The sequence below is a fragment of the Mytilus edulis genome, chromosome 1, assembly GCF_963676685.1.
Source record: "Mytilus edulis chromosome 1, xbMytEdul2.2, whole genome shotgun sequence".
Classification (NCBI taxonomy): domain Eukaryota; kingdom Metazoa; phylum Mollusca; class Bivalvia; order Mytilida; family Mytilidae; genus Mytilus; species Mytilus edulis.
Genome location: NC_092344.1, coordinates 37,935,309 through 37,950,935, shown reverse-complemented (window position 1 = coordinate 37,950,935; position 15,627 = coordinate 37,935,309). Strand labels below are relative to the sequence as shown.

Genomic DNA, 15,627 nt, shown 5'->3' with positions numbered 1-15,627 from the left:
GCAAAATATAAAATATAAAAAAATGTCAAACTCCAAGTTAAAAACGGAAAGTCCTCTTATCAAATGGAAAAATCAAAAGCTCAAACATATCAAACAAATGAAAAACAACTGGCATATTCCTGACTTGGTACTGGCATTTTTTTAAGGTTGAAAATGGTGGATTAAACCTGGTTTTATAGCTAGCTAATCTTTCACTTATTTGACAATTGCATAAAATTTTATATTATTGACAGCAATGTGTGAACAAAAACAAATTGCAAGTAGGACTAAAATAACAAAGACTGCAAATATCAACTTTTTCACGTTGAAAAGGGGTCTTATAATTCAAAGACAACAATCAATTTCTCTTAATTTCCATTGTATACATATGAGAAAATAGAACCTTTCAAAAGTGGTTTTGTTTTGTTAACATGAATGATGATATTATATGTTAAAATATATAATAAATTTTTATATTTGAGAATTTTGGCAAAAGTTTGATTTGCCTATAGGTTGAAAAGGTGCAATTTTCTTGTTCCGAAAGTCTTTGGTTTTAAAGACTTGGGTACATGCTATGTCAAGTTTGTCATTAGGGTATTGGACAGTACAATTTTCTATTTTTATATGAATTCTGTGATTAGCTGATGTGATTTTTTTTCATAATTAAAGAATAAGGCAATCGTTAAGTGTTACAATTGTTTGCACCTATCCTAAGTAAGACCTAAGTCAGGAATCTGATCTTCAATAGTTGTCGTTTGTTGATGTCGTTCATAAGTTTTTCTTGTTTTTCGTTTTTTATATAGATTAGATAGACAGTTGGTTTTTCAGTTTGAATGGTTTTACACTTTTCATTTTTGGGGCCCTTTATAGCTTGCCGCTGTTCGGTGTGAGCCGAGGCTCCGTGTTGAGGACCGTACATTGACCTATAATGGTCTACTTTTATAAATTGTGACTTGGATGGAGACTTGACTCATTGTCACTCATACCACATCTTCTTATATACATCATGTACATATATAGTGTCAGGTAACTTATTGCATATAGTCATGGTGAAATCCGTTACCGGTTAAAAAAGGTCTGAAGTGTCAAGTATTTAGAAATAATTGTAAAAACTGCATGTCATACAACCTAGAAAAGTATATTCTTTGAGGCATTCTTATTCAACTTTGGACAATATTCAAGATCTTCCTGAAGCTGAGACTTTTATACTAACAGTCCCAGCCTGAAGTAAGTGATAGAATGAAATTCATAACAGTGTAGCTATGGCCATTCATTGACTGGGGAAAATTAGGTGAACGTTCGTCTGTAATGCCCACTGCTCACGACGTACTTATCATAGAAATTTAAACTGTGAGGTCACCAAAGGTTCTAAACGCCTAAATAAAATAATTAAAAATACTAATCAGGAATAACCTTTGTAATTTGAAAATAAATAAAAATAGCCTTCAACACGGAGTCTTGGCTCACACCGAACAGCAAGCTATAAAGGTTGAATACTTAAAAATTTCTTTACTTGATTTTTTGTTATGGTTTGACCATCAATTTTCCTAATATGATATCGCACGTTCTTTCAGATTATTTTTTTTACTTAATTGGCTTTAAAAGTTACAATGCATGATGTCGTCTGTTTATGTAGTTCATATGTGTTTTCGTTTCTCGTTGGTTTTCCCGTTTGAATGGTTTTACACTAGTAGTTTTGGGGTCCTCTATAACTTGCTGTTCGGTGTGAGCCAAGGCTCCGTGTTGCAGGTCGTACTTTGACCTATAATGGTTTACTTTATGAATTATTACTTGGGAGGAGAGTTGTCTCATTGGCACTCATACCACATCTTCCTATATCTATCTATATCAATACATTTTTTTTCCAACAAAAGAATACATCACAAGAATATAAGTTTTGTAAGAAACGTGAGAAATTGTGTTGGACTTGAAGATAAGGCAAAGTGACAAATATCTGAAAGAATGAATCGTTTTATGGTATTAAACAAAGAAATCAAATGATTTTTTAATTATCCAGAACTCTTCACAAACAAAACCCACATGTATACGCATTGAATAAATAGTAGGCCAAACCGTAGAAGTAGTTGTGCTCTTAATCAATGAGATATTTTGTGATTAACCCCATCAACTTAATAGTTTTTTTTACAATGGATAAACCTATTTTTTTATTATTATTAAATAATATCATCTCTGAACATTATTATTCTTATAAATGACACGGTTGTATGTGATGATTATAATAAATATTTAAAACAAATTCTTTTCAAGCTTTGTAAAAAGAAAGTTTCATTTTATGTATCGGAATGTGTAACAAGTGAATATTTCAATCCCCACTGGAAGGCCTCTGACAGACTGGGTGAGCATAAAATCATGGCAGTGTCTGCGCGTACCCGCATGTGGGTACGAATAGCAAAATTGCCGTTCGTAGGCTACGCGTACCCACATCCGGTTTTATAATAAATTGCCATCGGATCGGGAATTAAACGTAAAACATATACAGAAATTATCGCAATTAGTGAATAAAATTGATCAACTACTTAGAAGTTTTGTAAACATTTATGTAAGTGAACAGTTTTTCTCGGTTAATAAATATTCTTAAAATGGGAAAAGAGTGATAGATACATGTGGGGCAGACATTTCAAAGTTATCATTAATTGGAACAATTTGTTCAAAAGTATCAGTCGATTAATTTTATACAATTGTATATAAAAACAAACTCAGAATCAATTGCAGCTGCAGAGAAAAAAAGAACTGGAAACACAAAAAATAAAGAGTAAATCAAGTTTTACAGAATAATTTTTTCCTGTATTCACGGAGGCAAAAAAATTCTAAACAAGTTCGCCCAGGAAAAATGAAGGCCTAATACATTATTTCTGAAAAACAAAGGCCGATGCCAATAATCTTCTATGAAAGCTTCGTTAATAAATAACAAAATGTTTGACGAAAATGTAAACCTTCAGCGCATCAAAAAATATTTTGCCTCTGAGGCGTGGAAGCAACTTAAAATTCGGATATTATATATTATAGGACTATAGTTTACAGGGACTGTATATTTCATTTTCAATCAGTGTGCATTTAATTTGCAAGGTTTATTATATATTATTAACTTATAAATACAATTCGAAAATATTATTTGTCATACCCTTCACAATAGATATAGGAAGATGTGGTGTGAGTGCCAATGAGACAACTCTCCATACAAATAACAATTTAAAAAGTAAACCATTATAGGTTATAGTACGGCCTTCAACACGGAGCCTTGGCTCACACCGAACAACAAGCTATAAAGGGCCCCAAAATTACTAGTGTAAAACCATTCAAACGGGAAAACCAACGGTCTAATCTATATAAACAAAACGAGAAACGAGAAACACGTATATATTACATAAACAAACGACAACTACTGTACATCAGATTCCTGACTTAGGACAGGGGCAAACATTTGCAGCGGGATTAAACGTTTTAATGGATCCAAACCTTCTCCCTTTTTCTGAAACAATAGCATAACATCACAACAAAGAAAAACATACGATAAAATATCAATTGGCAGACTTAACTCAATCAAAAAACGTATGATTAAACAATGAAATCCCCATATTATCGATAATTTCTGTATATATTTCACGTTTAATTCCCGATTTGATTGCATTTTATTATAAAACCGGATGTGGGTACGCGTAGCCTACGAATGTCAATTTGACTATTCGTACCCACATGCGGGTACCACAGGTACTTGAGGACAGGACCCTATAGGAGCCTTGTGATGCCCCCCTCCCCCTTTTTTTTTTTTTTTTAATCGAGCAAAAATATCATTATTTTCGCTTATATTCAGCTCTCTGTATGCTATTTATCACTTCAAATGCAAGGAATACTATCAAATACCAGTTTCTAAAATTTGGGGTTTCTGATATATGTATAGGCGGACTTTCCGCCTATACATATATCAGAAACCCCAAATTTTAGAAACTGGTATTTGATAGTATTCCTTGCATTTGAAGTGATAAATAGCATACAGAGAGCTGAATATAAGCGAAAATAATGATATTTTTGCTCGATTAAAAAAAAAAAAAAAAGGGGGAGGGGGGCATCACAAGGCTCCTATAGGGTCCTGTCCTCAAGTACCTGTGCCTAAAATCATAGCCGTTGACAAACAAGTTACAACCTACAAACGTTTTACTGTCGACCACGCTGTTATGCAATTAATTCTATTTCATAAATAAATAAACCGGCTATACCAGATAAAGATATGAACATATAGACTTAAGCTTCAATTTTCCAACATGGCCCATGTTTGAAAATTGAAGCGGATCCATAAATTTTCATAAGTGGGGCCCACTGACTGACCTAAGAGGGGGCCCGCTCCAGTCACGATTCAGTGATTCCCTATATAAGCAACCAAATTTTTCCCCCCAAAAAGGGGGGCCGGTCCCCCTGACCCCCCTAAATCCGCCCTGCCCCCCTAAATCCGCCTCTGACATTGGGAGCCGTAGGTTTTTTTCTCCATCATGTATGCTAGAGCTCTTACTTGTAGTTTAGTTTAGTTTAAACATATTTTATTGTTCAAAATGACAAAAGGATCAGACACAAGTTTTACAACTTAGTAACGTCTTCTCTTACTTGTATGTGAGTAAGACTATTAAACACACAGAGAAAAATAATCGCCTGTAGGCCACCATCTTTAAAATATCTAAACCGTCCTTAGAAGTATGGTTAAAGATTTCATTAACCAAATAACCAATTGGTTAAGAACAAAAAATAATAAAACATTGAACCAATAACCAAACTTCAACCAGGTTAATGGTTAAAGAAAATAAAACACGCCTTAAGATTGAGGATTGCGGAAACTACTCAAAATGATTCCCCACAATAATACTGAAACACAGGATCACACAGGATAAATTTATGACAAACGGAAGAATAGTTCGTGTTTCACTAATTACGACCCCACCGACATAATGTTTTAAAGTGCCGTGTGCATAAATATTATTTTGCGACTTGTTAGAGACGTTGAGTGACGTGAGGAGAGAAGGAAGTCGGTGTAGGTTGGAGGAATAGGTTTTTTTGTGAGTAATTAATACATTGAATACTTAATATTTGCTCTTGATATCTTTTTTCAAAATAATATTCCACCAATTAGGGGAGAATATTGCAGAATTTATGATAAATTTGAAAACATAAATGGGCAGCATGTGTTATATTATCTCAAGACTGGCCATGCCGTATTTTTATAACAAAAGTCATTGACATGTTCTCTATTCTTGTAGGATGACATAAAACACATTATATTTTACTTTTTAATAACAAATTTCATCAAATGTTTGAAACAGCATTCCTAGTCTCGAGTACACTCGGAACATGATTTGACACACTTTTATGCGTCAATTGAGTATGATAAATTCCGAGAAGTCTCGACCAAACAAACCACGTGCGAACCATGTGCGTGGTGCGTTGTGACACTAAAAGGTGTATTAATAAAAATAAATTTGTGGGAATAGTTTACTGGACAATTTTTACTTTGTTGATGAGGATGAAGAATAAACATCTCCGAAAAAAATCACTTGGGATATTTTAGACTGCCATGACGAAGGGACAATATGTTGTGGCAAAAATTGTCATGTTAAAAAAAAAGTAATTGTGATTTGATGGACCATCATCAGACTTTCAATTCATTTTTAGGGCACTCAGATTAACACATGTGTAAAGAATTGTTACTAGATTGAGGAAAAGTTGCCCCCAATTACTAGGTTGCAAGTTTTAACTTGTTCTGATCATGATTTGGAGATCTACCCCCCCCCCCCTTTTTAGATTTTTTTTTATTTGGTTTCAAGTTATGTTACCTCATGTAATATGTAATTGCTATATCCATATTATCAAACAGTAAGTTGAGTAATGGTAAATTAATAAAAACATTTTGGACAAAAGAATTACATTTTGGATATCTTGATCTTTTCACTCTGGTGCATTTTATTTATGCACATTACTTCTATTAAATCATACAATTTGGGACATATGTCATGTTAAATGGTAAAAAAAACCTGTCTTTTTGTTTCAATTTGAGGTATTTATTAGGTTTTTCTGACCTGCTTCAGGTTAAAAGTTTTGGTCAAAGTAGTTTTTGATGAAGTTGAATTCCAATCAATAGAACAGAACAGAACATATTTTATTTCCAATTAAGGCATACATGTCAACCTCTGACAATGGGAAATCATGTCATGACATGACATGATATATCAAAAAGCGTGTGAAAACGCGTGACGTAGATGCGGACTTAATATGAATGTGGTAATGTTCATAATTTCATACAAATTTGTGAATATAAAAAAACCCAATATATATTCTACTGTGAACTTTTATTGTATTAAACAGTGGTCTGTTATGTTGCTTTTAAAGCACCACCACTAGGCACATATTCAAAACAACTGCCAGTTTCAAGTTTAGTTATATTTATTTGATAACAGCACACAATACAAATGTAACATAGTCAAGTTCTGATCAGAATTCAGTGTCAATTTCTTTATAATTGAAAAGGCTCTCCCACAATAGGAATTGATATTTGACTGAATTAGCTTCATCAAGATTTGAAAGAATGTCATAATGTTTTGTTTTTTTGGCAATGTAAAATGTCATCTATTATCTCTGACATTGCTCCCATTGCTATTGCCTGGTTAAAACTGGGTAGTTCATCAGAAGAAAGCTTGTACTATAAGAGAGCTGATCCAACAGTTCTGTGATATTTTTATCCCCATGGCCTGTAGAAATCTGATTTGAAACTGAAATTGAAAAAGAAAAATGTTATAAATTTGATTTCCATTAAATAAACATGTTAAATGCTTATTCAAATAGCTACATTGTACATTGTATTTCTTCTCTCACATGTATTGTTTTTATTTATCATTGCAACATAGCATGCACAAATTATGCGTTACTTGTAACTCGATCATTTAAACTCAAACTCCAAAATATAATTTATAAATCTTGAATATTGCCGTAGTACACATCGCCATCGTTTTGGCTTAACAATCGGCACTTTAGACGACGGTACAGGCCCTGAAAGTGACCTCTTCTGTGCACATTTCCCCTAAAAAGTGAATTTGAAAGAAAGTCACAAAATCGCTAAAACTAATCACAAACTACTTACCTTTTACTGTTTGTCCTTATAGAAAAATAAACAATATGTCAGCCAAACAATAACTTCGATTTTTTCGGTATTTATCGCCGAATAAGGAAAAAACCCGAGAATAGCGATATCACTAACGACCAAAAAATGAAAAAAACGAAAAAGCGTGTATGTGTGTAAAGTGGTGAAAAGCGTGTACACGCCATGTGACAAAATCCTCGCGTGTAAACCGTTGAAAAAGCGTGTATTACACGCGAATATCATGTCACTTGACATGTATGAATTAAGGGCCCACAAGGGGCATACAGAGCATACATGAATAAGGCAAAAGAATATTGATTTGCATAGATACATAGATACAAACAATTTTTTACATACAGTTACAATACAATTACTAACTCATATTCACTTTAATAAATTTACCAACAGCATTAAGGACCTGATTGTCTTCACAGTTTAATAAATAAATAAATTTATGCTGATTATCAAGTATAGAAAAATTCGGAATTCTTTGGCAAACAAAGTCAAAGAGAGCATCTCTATCCGATTTAAAATTTTCACAGTTCGTTAAAAAATGGATTTCATCTTCAACACAGCCAGAGGAGCATTTTTTGCAAATTCTTTCATTTCGTGGAATATTTGAAAAACGATATGAAACTTGGTACACATGTTCCCTATGAAATAATCTGTCTAATTTCAATTCAAAATTAGTTTTGATCCCAATCTAATGGTCCACTGAACATAGAAAATGGTGGTGCTAGTAGGATATCTGTGTACTATAGTATACGCAGCAGTCTATGGACACATTCTTGTTATGTACATAATGTATATAATGGAACAGTCGTCCAGTAATAATAACGGGTTGATCCTTGGTAGCTTTTAATATTGTTAATAGACGTGTACATGCAAGAAGATGTGATATGAGACAACTCTCCCTCCAAGTCGCAATTAGCAAAAGTAAATCAATATAGGTCAAAGCAGTCTTCAACACAGAGCCTTGGCTCACTCTGAACAGCAAGATTTTAAGCCATATTTGCACAAGATTATGATGAATCTACATTTTATAGTTATTCCTGACAATCTACATGATAAACTTTTGACCATACATGTACTGTCTTGAGTATTTTTTTTTATTTCAATGTATTTTTGTATTTTCATGCAATGAATGAACCTGTAAACATGGTTTTCAAAGAAAAAATCACTTTATATTGCAGGTTTGTTAGAATGAGTGATAAGTGTTACAAATGTAGTAAGCCAGGCCATTTTGCCAGGGAATGTCCAGATGGTGATGGTGGCGGCGGCAGACGAGGTGGTGGTGGTGGTGGTGGCTACCGATCCGAAAGAGGAGGCGGTCGTGCTGGAGGAGGTGGCGGTGGAGGTAGGTTATAAGAGACTGGAGCCTTTTCTGGTTTTATTGACCAGGAAGTTTCAGTGTATGCATGCTTAGATTTTCCTCCATGAATTAAGAAAATACTTGGCATTTGAATTTTCTGTTGTTAAGGTGACGAAAATGTGATTTAAGATGGGAAAGTGTAAGTGTACAGAAGTGTGAATTTGTTTGATATTGGCAATGGTTTGTACAGTTGTATAATGCATGCAGTTATTTGTTTGCTCCCATCCAAAGGAGTAAGCTTTTTGTCAGACAGTTACAGGATAAATATTATATAAAATGTCAAGTACAGTACATGAAATGTTTACAGACCAATCAACAGAAAGTGAATGCGAGTTATTCAAAAAGTTTGTGTTTTAAAACTTTTGAAACAGTTGTTCAGATTGTTGGCATTTTCCCCAAAAATTAAGTTAGTTTTTTTAAAGAGATTTTTAATTTTATTTATTTGGTGAAGGGAATTTAGATTAAATTTGAATTTTTTTTTTGGTAAATTTTTTATTGTTTATTAGGGACACAATGCTACAAGTGCAAACGTTATGGGCATTTTGCTCGAGAATGCAAGATGGAAGGTGATCGATGTTACAAATGCAATAAAGTAGGGCACATTGCCAAGGAATGCACAGAGGAGCTAGAGGAAGGTGGGTGTTCTGTGTAGCTCAAAATTTGTATCCATGTCTCAATTCATATTCCATCTTGAATTCACTAACATTTTTTTCATCAAATATTTGTTTTCATTTTGCATCGAAATTGTGCTGTACTAGTTGTCATTTTATATTATATTATTTAATTGTAGAAAGGTTAATCAATTGCAGGTATGCCAGGGGTTGATTTTTTTTAGCAGAAACCCTAGCCCAGGTTATATATATGCTTCTGATTGCTGAACTTTTTTTGATATTTGGATCAGCAGTGCTCTTTTTTGTCGTATCATCTATGAAATCTTCTTATCAATCAATATCTTTACTAATCAACATTAAAGGGTTCATCTTCGACTTCATGATTAAATGGTTATGTTTACAAAACAAAATTAACTTTTGAATAGTCCATTTAAACATGAAATAGAAGTGGTGTCAAGACTCATCTTTCATACGTGCCATGAAGTAGAATCCTTTTATAAAATATCAATATTATTTACAGGAAATGTCTTAAAGGTTTGCTAGAAAGAAAAATCAACACTTGGAAAGCCAGACCTTAGAGTATTGGTGTATGTACATGAACATCGTACATTTTACACAACTATGTGTCCTGTAATTTTTTTATAACTTTTGAAAGATCAAACCAATTTTACTTAATATTCAGGGCCCTTATCGATTACTCATCTTTTTTTAATATGGTAGCAGTGTAAAAAAGATTATTGCTTTAACATAGAATTAATTGACTGGCTTGTCTTTAAATATTCCCTAGAGTTGTAGTCCCAGTACTTGTTTGAACCCTTGCACATGTTTGACATCCATGAAATATCCCTATTTACTTGTGCATAAAACGCTTTAGCAATTGGTTTTCCAAATGTTGATTCTAACAGTTATCCTTGAAATTATACTTTTTAACTAGTTAATTTTAGCAGATCAAAGAATTCTACTTTATTGTGCTTTATTTAAGCATGCTACAAGGTGTATGAAGTAGTAAAGGAGTCATCACTCCAACAGGATTATATAATACATTTTACACATTCTGTCCATGCGTATGAAATTTAAGAAGTATTATTCCTACAACTACGAAAAAAGCTTCACGGTATTGGCTGTTCTGGACAAGAGAAGTCCTGATTTAACACCAAATGAAGCACCATTCTAGATTGAACAAATCAGAAGGTTTTAAAATGTACCCAAATTCATTTATTTCCAGGAGCCTGTTATAACTGTGGCAAATCTGGTCACATGAAGAGAGACTGCCCAGAGTCAATGAGAGGAGGCGGCGGTGGTGGTGGTGGCGATGGCTGCTACAACTGTGGAAAATCGGGTCACATGGCTAGAGATTGCCCAGAGGAGCGTAGTAGCCGTGGGGGAGACCGAGGAAGTGATGACCGTAAATGCTACAACTGTGGCAAAAGTGGTCACTTGTCGAGGGATTGTGATAGTAGTAGTGGTGGTGGTGGTGGTAGACGAGGAGGTGGCGGCGGTGGTCGAGATGGTGGCAATGACAATGTAGAATGCTACAAGTATGTATCATATGGATAATCATAGAAGTAATTCAACTATTCTTTAAACTGTATAGTCATTTAAAAATAAATTGGCATATTACAAGAATTATTATACCCCACGCAACGAAGTTGCGGAGGGTATAATGTTTTTGACCCGTCCGTCAGTCCTGTTTCTTGTCATCGCAACTCCTCTCAAACCACACTACAGAATTTCACGAAACCTTTTCAGATAATAAGGACATACTACGTAGATGTGCATATTAACAGGAAATTACGATTCAATTATTTTTATACGACCGCAAAATTTGAAAAAATTTTCGTCGTATATTGCTATCACGTTGGCGTCGTCGTCGTCCGAATACTTTTAGTTTTCGCACTCTAACTTTAGTAAAAGTGAATGGAAATCTATGAAATTTTAACACAAGGTTTATGACCACAAAAGGAAGGTTGGTATTGATTGAATTAGGGGCCAAAAAGGGCCCAAATAAGCATTTTCTTGGTTTTCGCACTATAACTTTAGTTTGAGTTAATAGAAATCTATGAAATTTTGACGCAAGGTTTATGACCACAAAAAGAAGGTTGGGATTGATTTTGGGAGTTTAGGTCCCAACAGTTTAGGAATTGGGGGCCAAAAAGGGACCCAAATAAGCATTTTTCTTGGTTTTAGCACCATAACGCTAGTATAAGTGAATAGAAATCTATGAAATTTAAACACAAAGTTTATGACCATAAAAGGAAGGTTGGTATTGATTTTGGGAGTTTTGGTCCCAACAGAATAAGGGGCCCAAAGGGTCCAAAATTAAACTTTGTTTGATTTCATCAAAATTGAATAATTGGGGTTCTTTGATATGCCGAATCTAACTGTCATGACAGTGTATGTAGATTCTTAACTTTTGGTCAAGTTTTCAAATTGGTCTACATTAAGGTCCAAAGGGTCCAAAATTAAACTTAGTTTGATTTTGACAAAAAATGAATCAGTTAGGTTCTTTGATATGCTGAATCTAAAAATGTACTTAGATTCTTGATTATTGGCCCAGTTTTCAAGTTGGTCCAAATTGGGGTCCAAAATTAAACTTTGTTTGATTTCATCAAAAATTGAATAAATGGGGTTCTTTGATATACCAAATCTAACTGTGTATGTAGATTCTTCATTTTTGGTCCTGTTTTCAAATTGGTCTACACTAAAGTCCAAAGGGTCCAAAATTAAACTTAGTCTGATTTTAACAAAAATTGAAATCTTGGGGTTCTTTGATATGCTGAATCCAAAAATGTACTTAGATTTTTTATTATGGGCCCAGTTTTCAAGTTGGTCCAAATCAGGATCTAAAATTATTATATTAAGTATTGTGCAATAGCAAGTCTTTTCAATTGCGCAGTATTGCGCAATGGCAAGAAATATCTAATTGCACAATATTGTGAAATAGCAAATTTTTTTTTAATTAGAGTTATGTTTCTTTGTCCAGAATAGTAAGCAAGAAATATCTAATTGCAAAATATTGTGCAATAGCAAGATTTTTTTTTAATTGAAGTTATCTTTCTTTGTCCAGAATCAACTTAAGTCTTTGTTATATACAATATACAATGTATATTCACTTTTTACTACCAACTGATAAATTAAAATAATCTTTACCATTCAGTGATAACAAGCAGTTTTTTTACATCTTAATATTTTATGATGTATTTTAATGAGTAGTTATTGTTGCAAACTCCATTAGAAATTTTAATTGAGATTAGTTTTGGAATAAGGGAAAGGGGGATGTGATTAAAAAAATTGGGTTCAATTTTTCTCATTTGAAATTTCATAAATAAAAAAGAAAATTTCTTCAAACATTTTTTTGAGAGGATTAATATTCAACAGCATAGTGAATTGCTCTAAGAGAAAACAAAAATTTTAAGTTCATTAGAACACATTCATTCTGTGTCAGAAACCTATGCTGTGTCAACTATTTAATCACAATCCAAATTTAGAGCTGAATCCAGCTTGAATGCTGTGTCCATACTTGCCCCAACCGTTCAGGGTTCAACCTCTGCGGTCGTATAAAACTACGCCCTGCGGAGCATCTGGTTTCTAGGAGTTATGCCCCTTTGAACTTATTTGCTTCACTGTACTTCTGCAACAGTTTGTCATCTCAACTCCTCTGAAAACACACAACAGAATTTCATGAAATTTTGTAGATAATAAACTTATTTAATTTCTCCAATGACAATGTGGGGTATGTGAGCGTGCTCACTAAGGTTCTTTAATTTTGTCTAAAAAGATATTATTTTTTTACTTTAATATTTTGAAACAGAAAATTCTTTTGAAATAACATTGAATATTGTATTGGACTATTTTTCTTTTAAAAAGCTTAATTTGCACAGTACCTGTTTATAATTTAGATGATCAATAAAAAATTTATATTTCAGGTGTGGAGAAATGGGTCACTTTGCCAGAAACTGCTCCGGTGGAGGTGGTGGTGGCGACAGGAATGCTGATGTCAAGTGCTACAGATGTAACGAGTACGGCCACTTTGCTCGTGAATGTGACCAATAGGAATTACAACACTGATGTGGAGGTGTTGCGTCGTTTGACAATTCCTCCTACAGACCCCAAGTTCAGTAAATGAAAACAGACTTGGGGATCAATTTTGTAAATGTAATATTTGGTAGTGGCATAGACCCAGGTGTATTGTGGATGGGTCTCTTAATTTTATTTTAACAATCTTCAAGTAGATTTGATTTTGTTGTTTTTTCTCAAGGATTGAGTATTTGCATTATAATAAGTATGATCATTATTCAACATTAAGCTAGATGTAACAGAATATTAAGTTCAAAATGAAGGAATTATGAGAGTTAAGTGAAATCGACAGTTTTTTGGGAACAAAATTGTGTAAAGCTTGTTAAATTTGATATGTGCTAGTGTGATCACATGAAAAATGTGTTCAATGTAGCAATATTCTTTTTTTTTTATAACCTTGACGAATCAGCTGATATGTTGTGTAGTTTTCATATTGTAAATAATTATTTTATATTGTAACTCCAAAGTTGTGTAGAGAGAAGGTTCCGAGAAGGAAACATCATTCCATATTAATCATCTTGCATTGCTGTTCCCATTGATTTTGCTGGATATTCTATGTTATAATTAGTGGAGATGTTGATTTCTGTCAATACACAGATGATATGCAGGACTTTAAAATTTGCATACACTGTACATGTACAAAAATTTGTACAATGTTTTTTTTTTTTATATACATAAAAGTTGTAGTGGAAGGAGGGAGGTCAGAACATGTCATATGATATGTGATTACATTAATTACATATTGAAAATTAGCCAAAAGTCACAAGAGGTTAAAGATACTGTTGTACAAAAATCGTGTATTTCAACATGTGCAAATTGGTTGGAATTTTAACAATGGCACCAGATTTTTATTTTAGTTGTATAATAGAAGCCAGTGTTAAATTTGTTATGGTGTCATTAAGATTTTTAAAGAGTTGTCAAGTGTTTAGAGGTGTTCCGAGTGAAGGAACTTTGTGGAAGCCGTCCATGTTTATTTCAGGTGGAAGTAAAAAGAGGTTCCAGGGTTTATTTATATATGTGGCAGCTTAGGGTCGGTCCCTTAAGAGCAGAAGGGACAAGTTTATAGTAATAGAGAGTTCTATAATTATCAGCATTTAAAAAGTTGTTTACATTAGAGAAAGAACTGTAGATATCTACATTTCAAAAGAAACTATTTATGGAACTTAGATGCTGAAGTGCAAAATGTTTGGGCTTGCCTGTACCAAGTACAGAAAAGCATGTTTTTGTTATTTTATCACTCTTTGTTATTGTGTTCAGCATTTTGCATTTTTAGTATCATCTAAAAGATTATAAATTTTGTTTAATTGCTTTGTTTTTTCTTGAAGCAATAGTTGTTTGGATGATAAAAGTATCAAAAAGAATTTTTAATGAATATATTGAATACAATGTAGTTTTGCCTATATTTTATTTTTGTATTGTCTTTAAACATTACAGTTCAGTTGTGAAGGTTAAGAGGAAATTTGATCCATGATATTTTGTTAAGAAATAAAGTGCACTTTACAAGTTAATATATGGATCTGCCTATGGAAAACTATGCATCGTCTTCCTGTTTAAGTTGAGGTGGTTATGAGGAGATGTCTCCTTTCAGAGGAGAAGTGTTGCATTTATGTACAATAACTCAATATTCATACAAGCTCATTTTTATTGTCATTCATTTTATAATTTATCGCCTTCATTGAGTTATTGTATATGATTTGCATTGGAAAGGGCACACACAACATACTTTGTAACACATTTATACTTTAGATCAGAACTTTTATGACTTGAATATACATGTTAAGATTGATTTTACGAAGGGAGGTGCTGTGTATGTCCTTTCCAGACCTACTTAAAGGCAGCTTAATTAAATCATGTTGTCACAGTGGAGTTTGTGAAGGAGTATTTTGTACATATATTTGTTAATTTTTTAGTGTCCATAACTGAACAAAAAGTATAAAATGAAATTTAACTGGACATTTTTGTAACCGGTGTTTTATGAAGAATTGGGTAAAAAAAAATTGAATGGAATTTAAAATGTGTAAATGTCATTTGAAAAAAGAAAATGTGAAAGTTGGCTTATAATGAGGAAAAATGAATTGGGTATTTAAAAAAATTGTGAACAATGTAAAATTCAAATGCTTTACTGTGGATTTTAGTACAAATAAATAAAAGTGAGTTCAGGATTATAGTATTTCTTTGCCTTGGTTTAATTTAACTACTATGTGATACCTGTGTTGCAAATACTATGATGTTATGTACACTATTTCAGTAGCTATAAATTTCCAGTAGGAATCTGCTGGAGTTAAAAATATATCCAATAGATGTTCAGAAGACATCTAAATAAGTCTTGTTTTCTATTAAACAGACCATGACCTTGGAATGCACGGTTTCTGCTATATGGAAAACAAAACATCACCAATAATTTCACACATTCACAATCTATAAAACAATAGACTAAATTTATACATTCA

At 33.1% G+C, this 15,627-nt stretch overlaps 1 protein-coding gene and 1 long non-coding RNA gene across 3 annotated transcripts; one reads left to right on the top strand and one right to left on the bottom strand.

Moving 5' to 3' along the window:
- Nucleotides 1-4,847: 4,847 nt before the first annotated feature.
- Nucleotides 4,848-15,337, top strand: LOC139512334 (CCHC-type zinc finger nucleic acid binding protein-like). 2 transcript variants are annotated; one of them, XM_071299899.1, is made up of 5 exons: nucleotides 4,867-5,042; nucleotides 8,311-8,474; nucleotides 8,996-9,124; nucleotides 10,326-10,638; nucleotides 13,027-15,337. In XM_071299899.1, exons 2-5 carry the CDS (start codon nucleotides 8,321-8,323, stop codon nucleotides 13,151-13,153), a joined length of 723 nt encoding a protein of 240 aa, XP_071156000.1. In that variant the 5' UTR covers nucleotides 4,867-5,042; nucleotides 8,311-8,320; the 3' UTR covers nucleotides 13,154-15,337. The 2 variants fall into 2 exon arrangements, with proteins under 2 accessions (XP_071156008.1, XP_071156000.1); XM_071299907.1 differs by lacking the exon at nucleotides 8,996-9,124 and having other exon boundaries at nucleotides 4,848-5,042.
- LOC139512351 (uncharacterized) lies at nucleotides 6,313-7,268 on the bottom strand. The gene is made up of 2 exons (XR_011662249.1): nucleotides 7,118-7,268; nucleotides 6,313-6,749 (listed from the first exon to the last, which is right to left on the bottom strand). It is a non-coding gene; the product is annotated as an uncharacterized lncRNA (long non-coding RNA).
- Nucleotides 15,338-15,627: the final 290 nt, after the last annotated feature.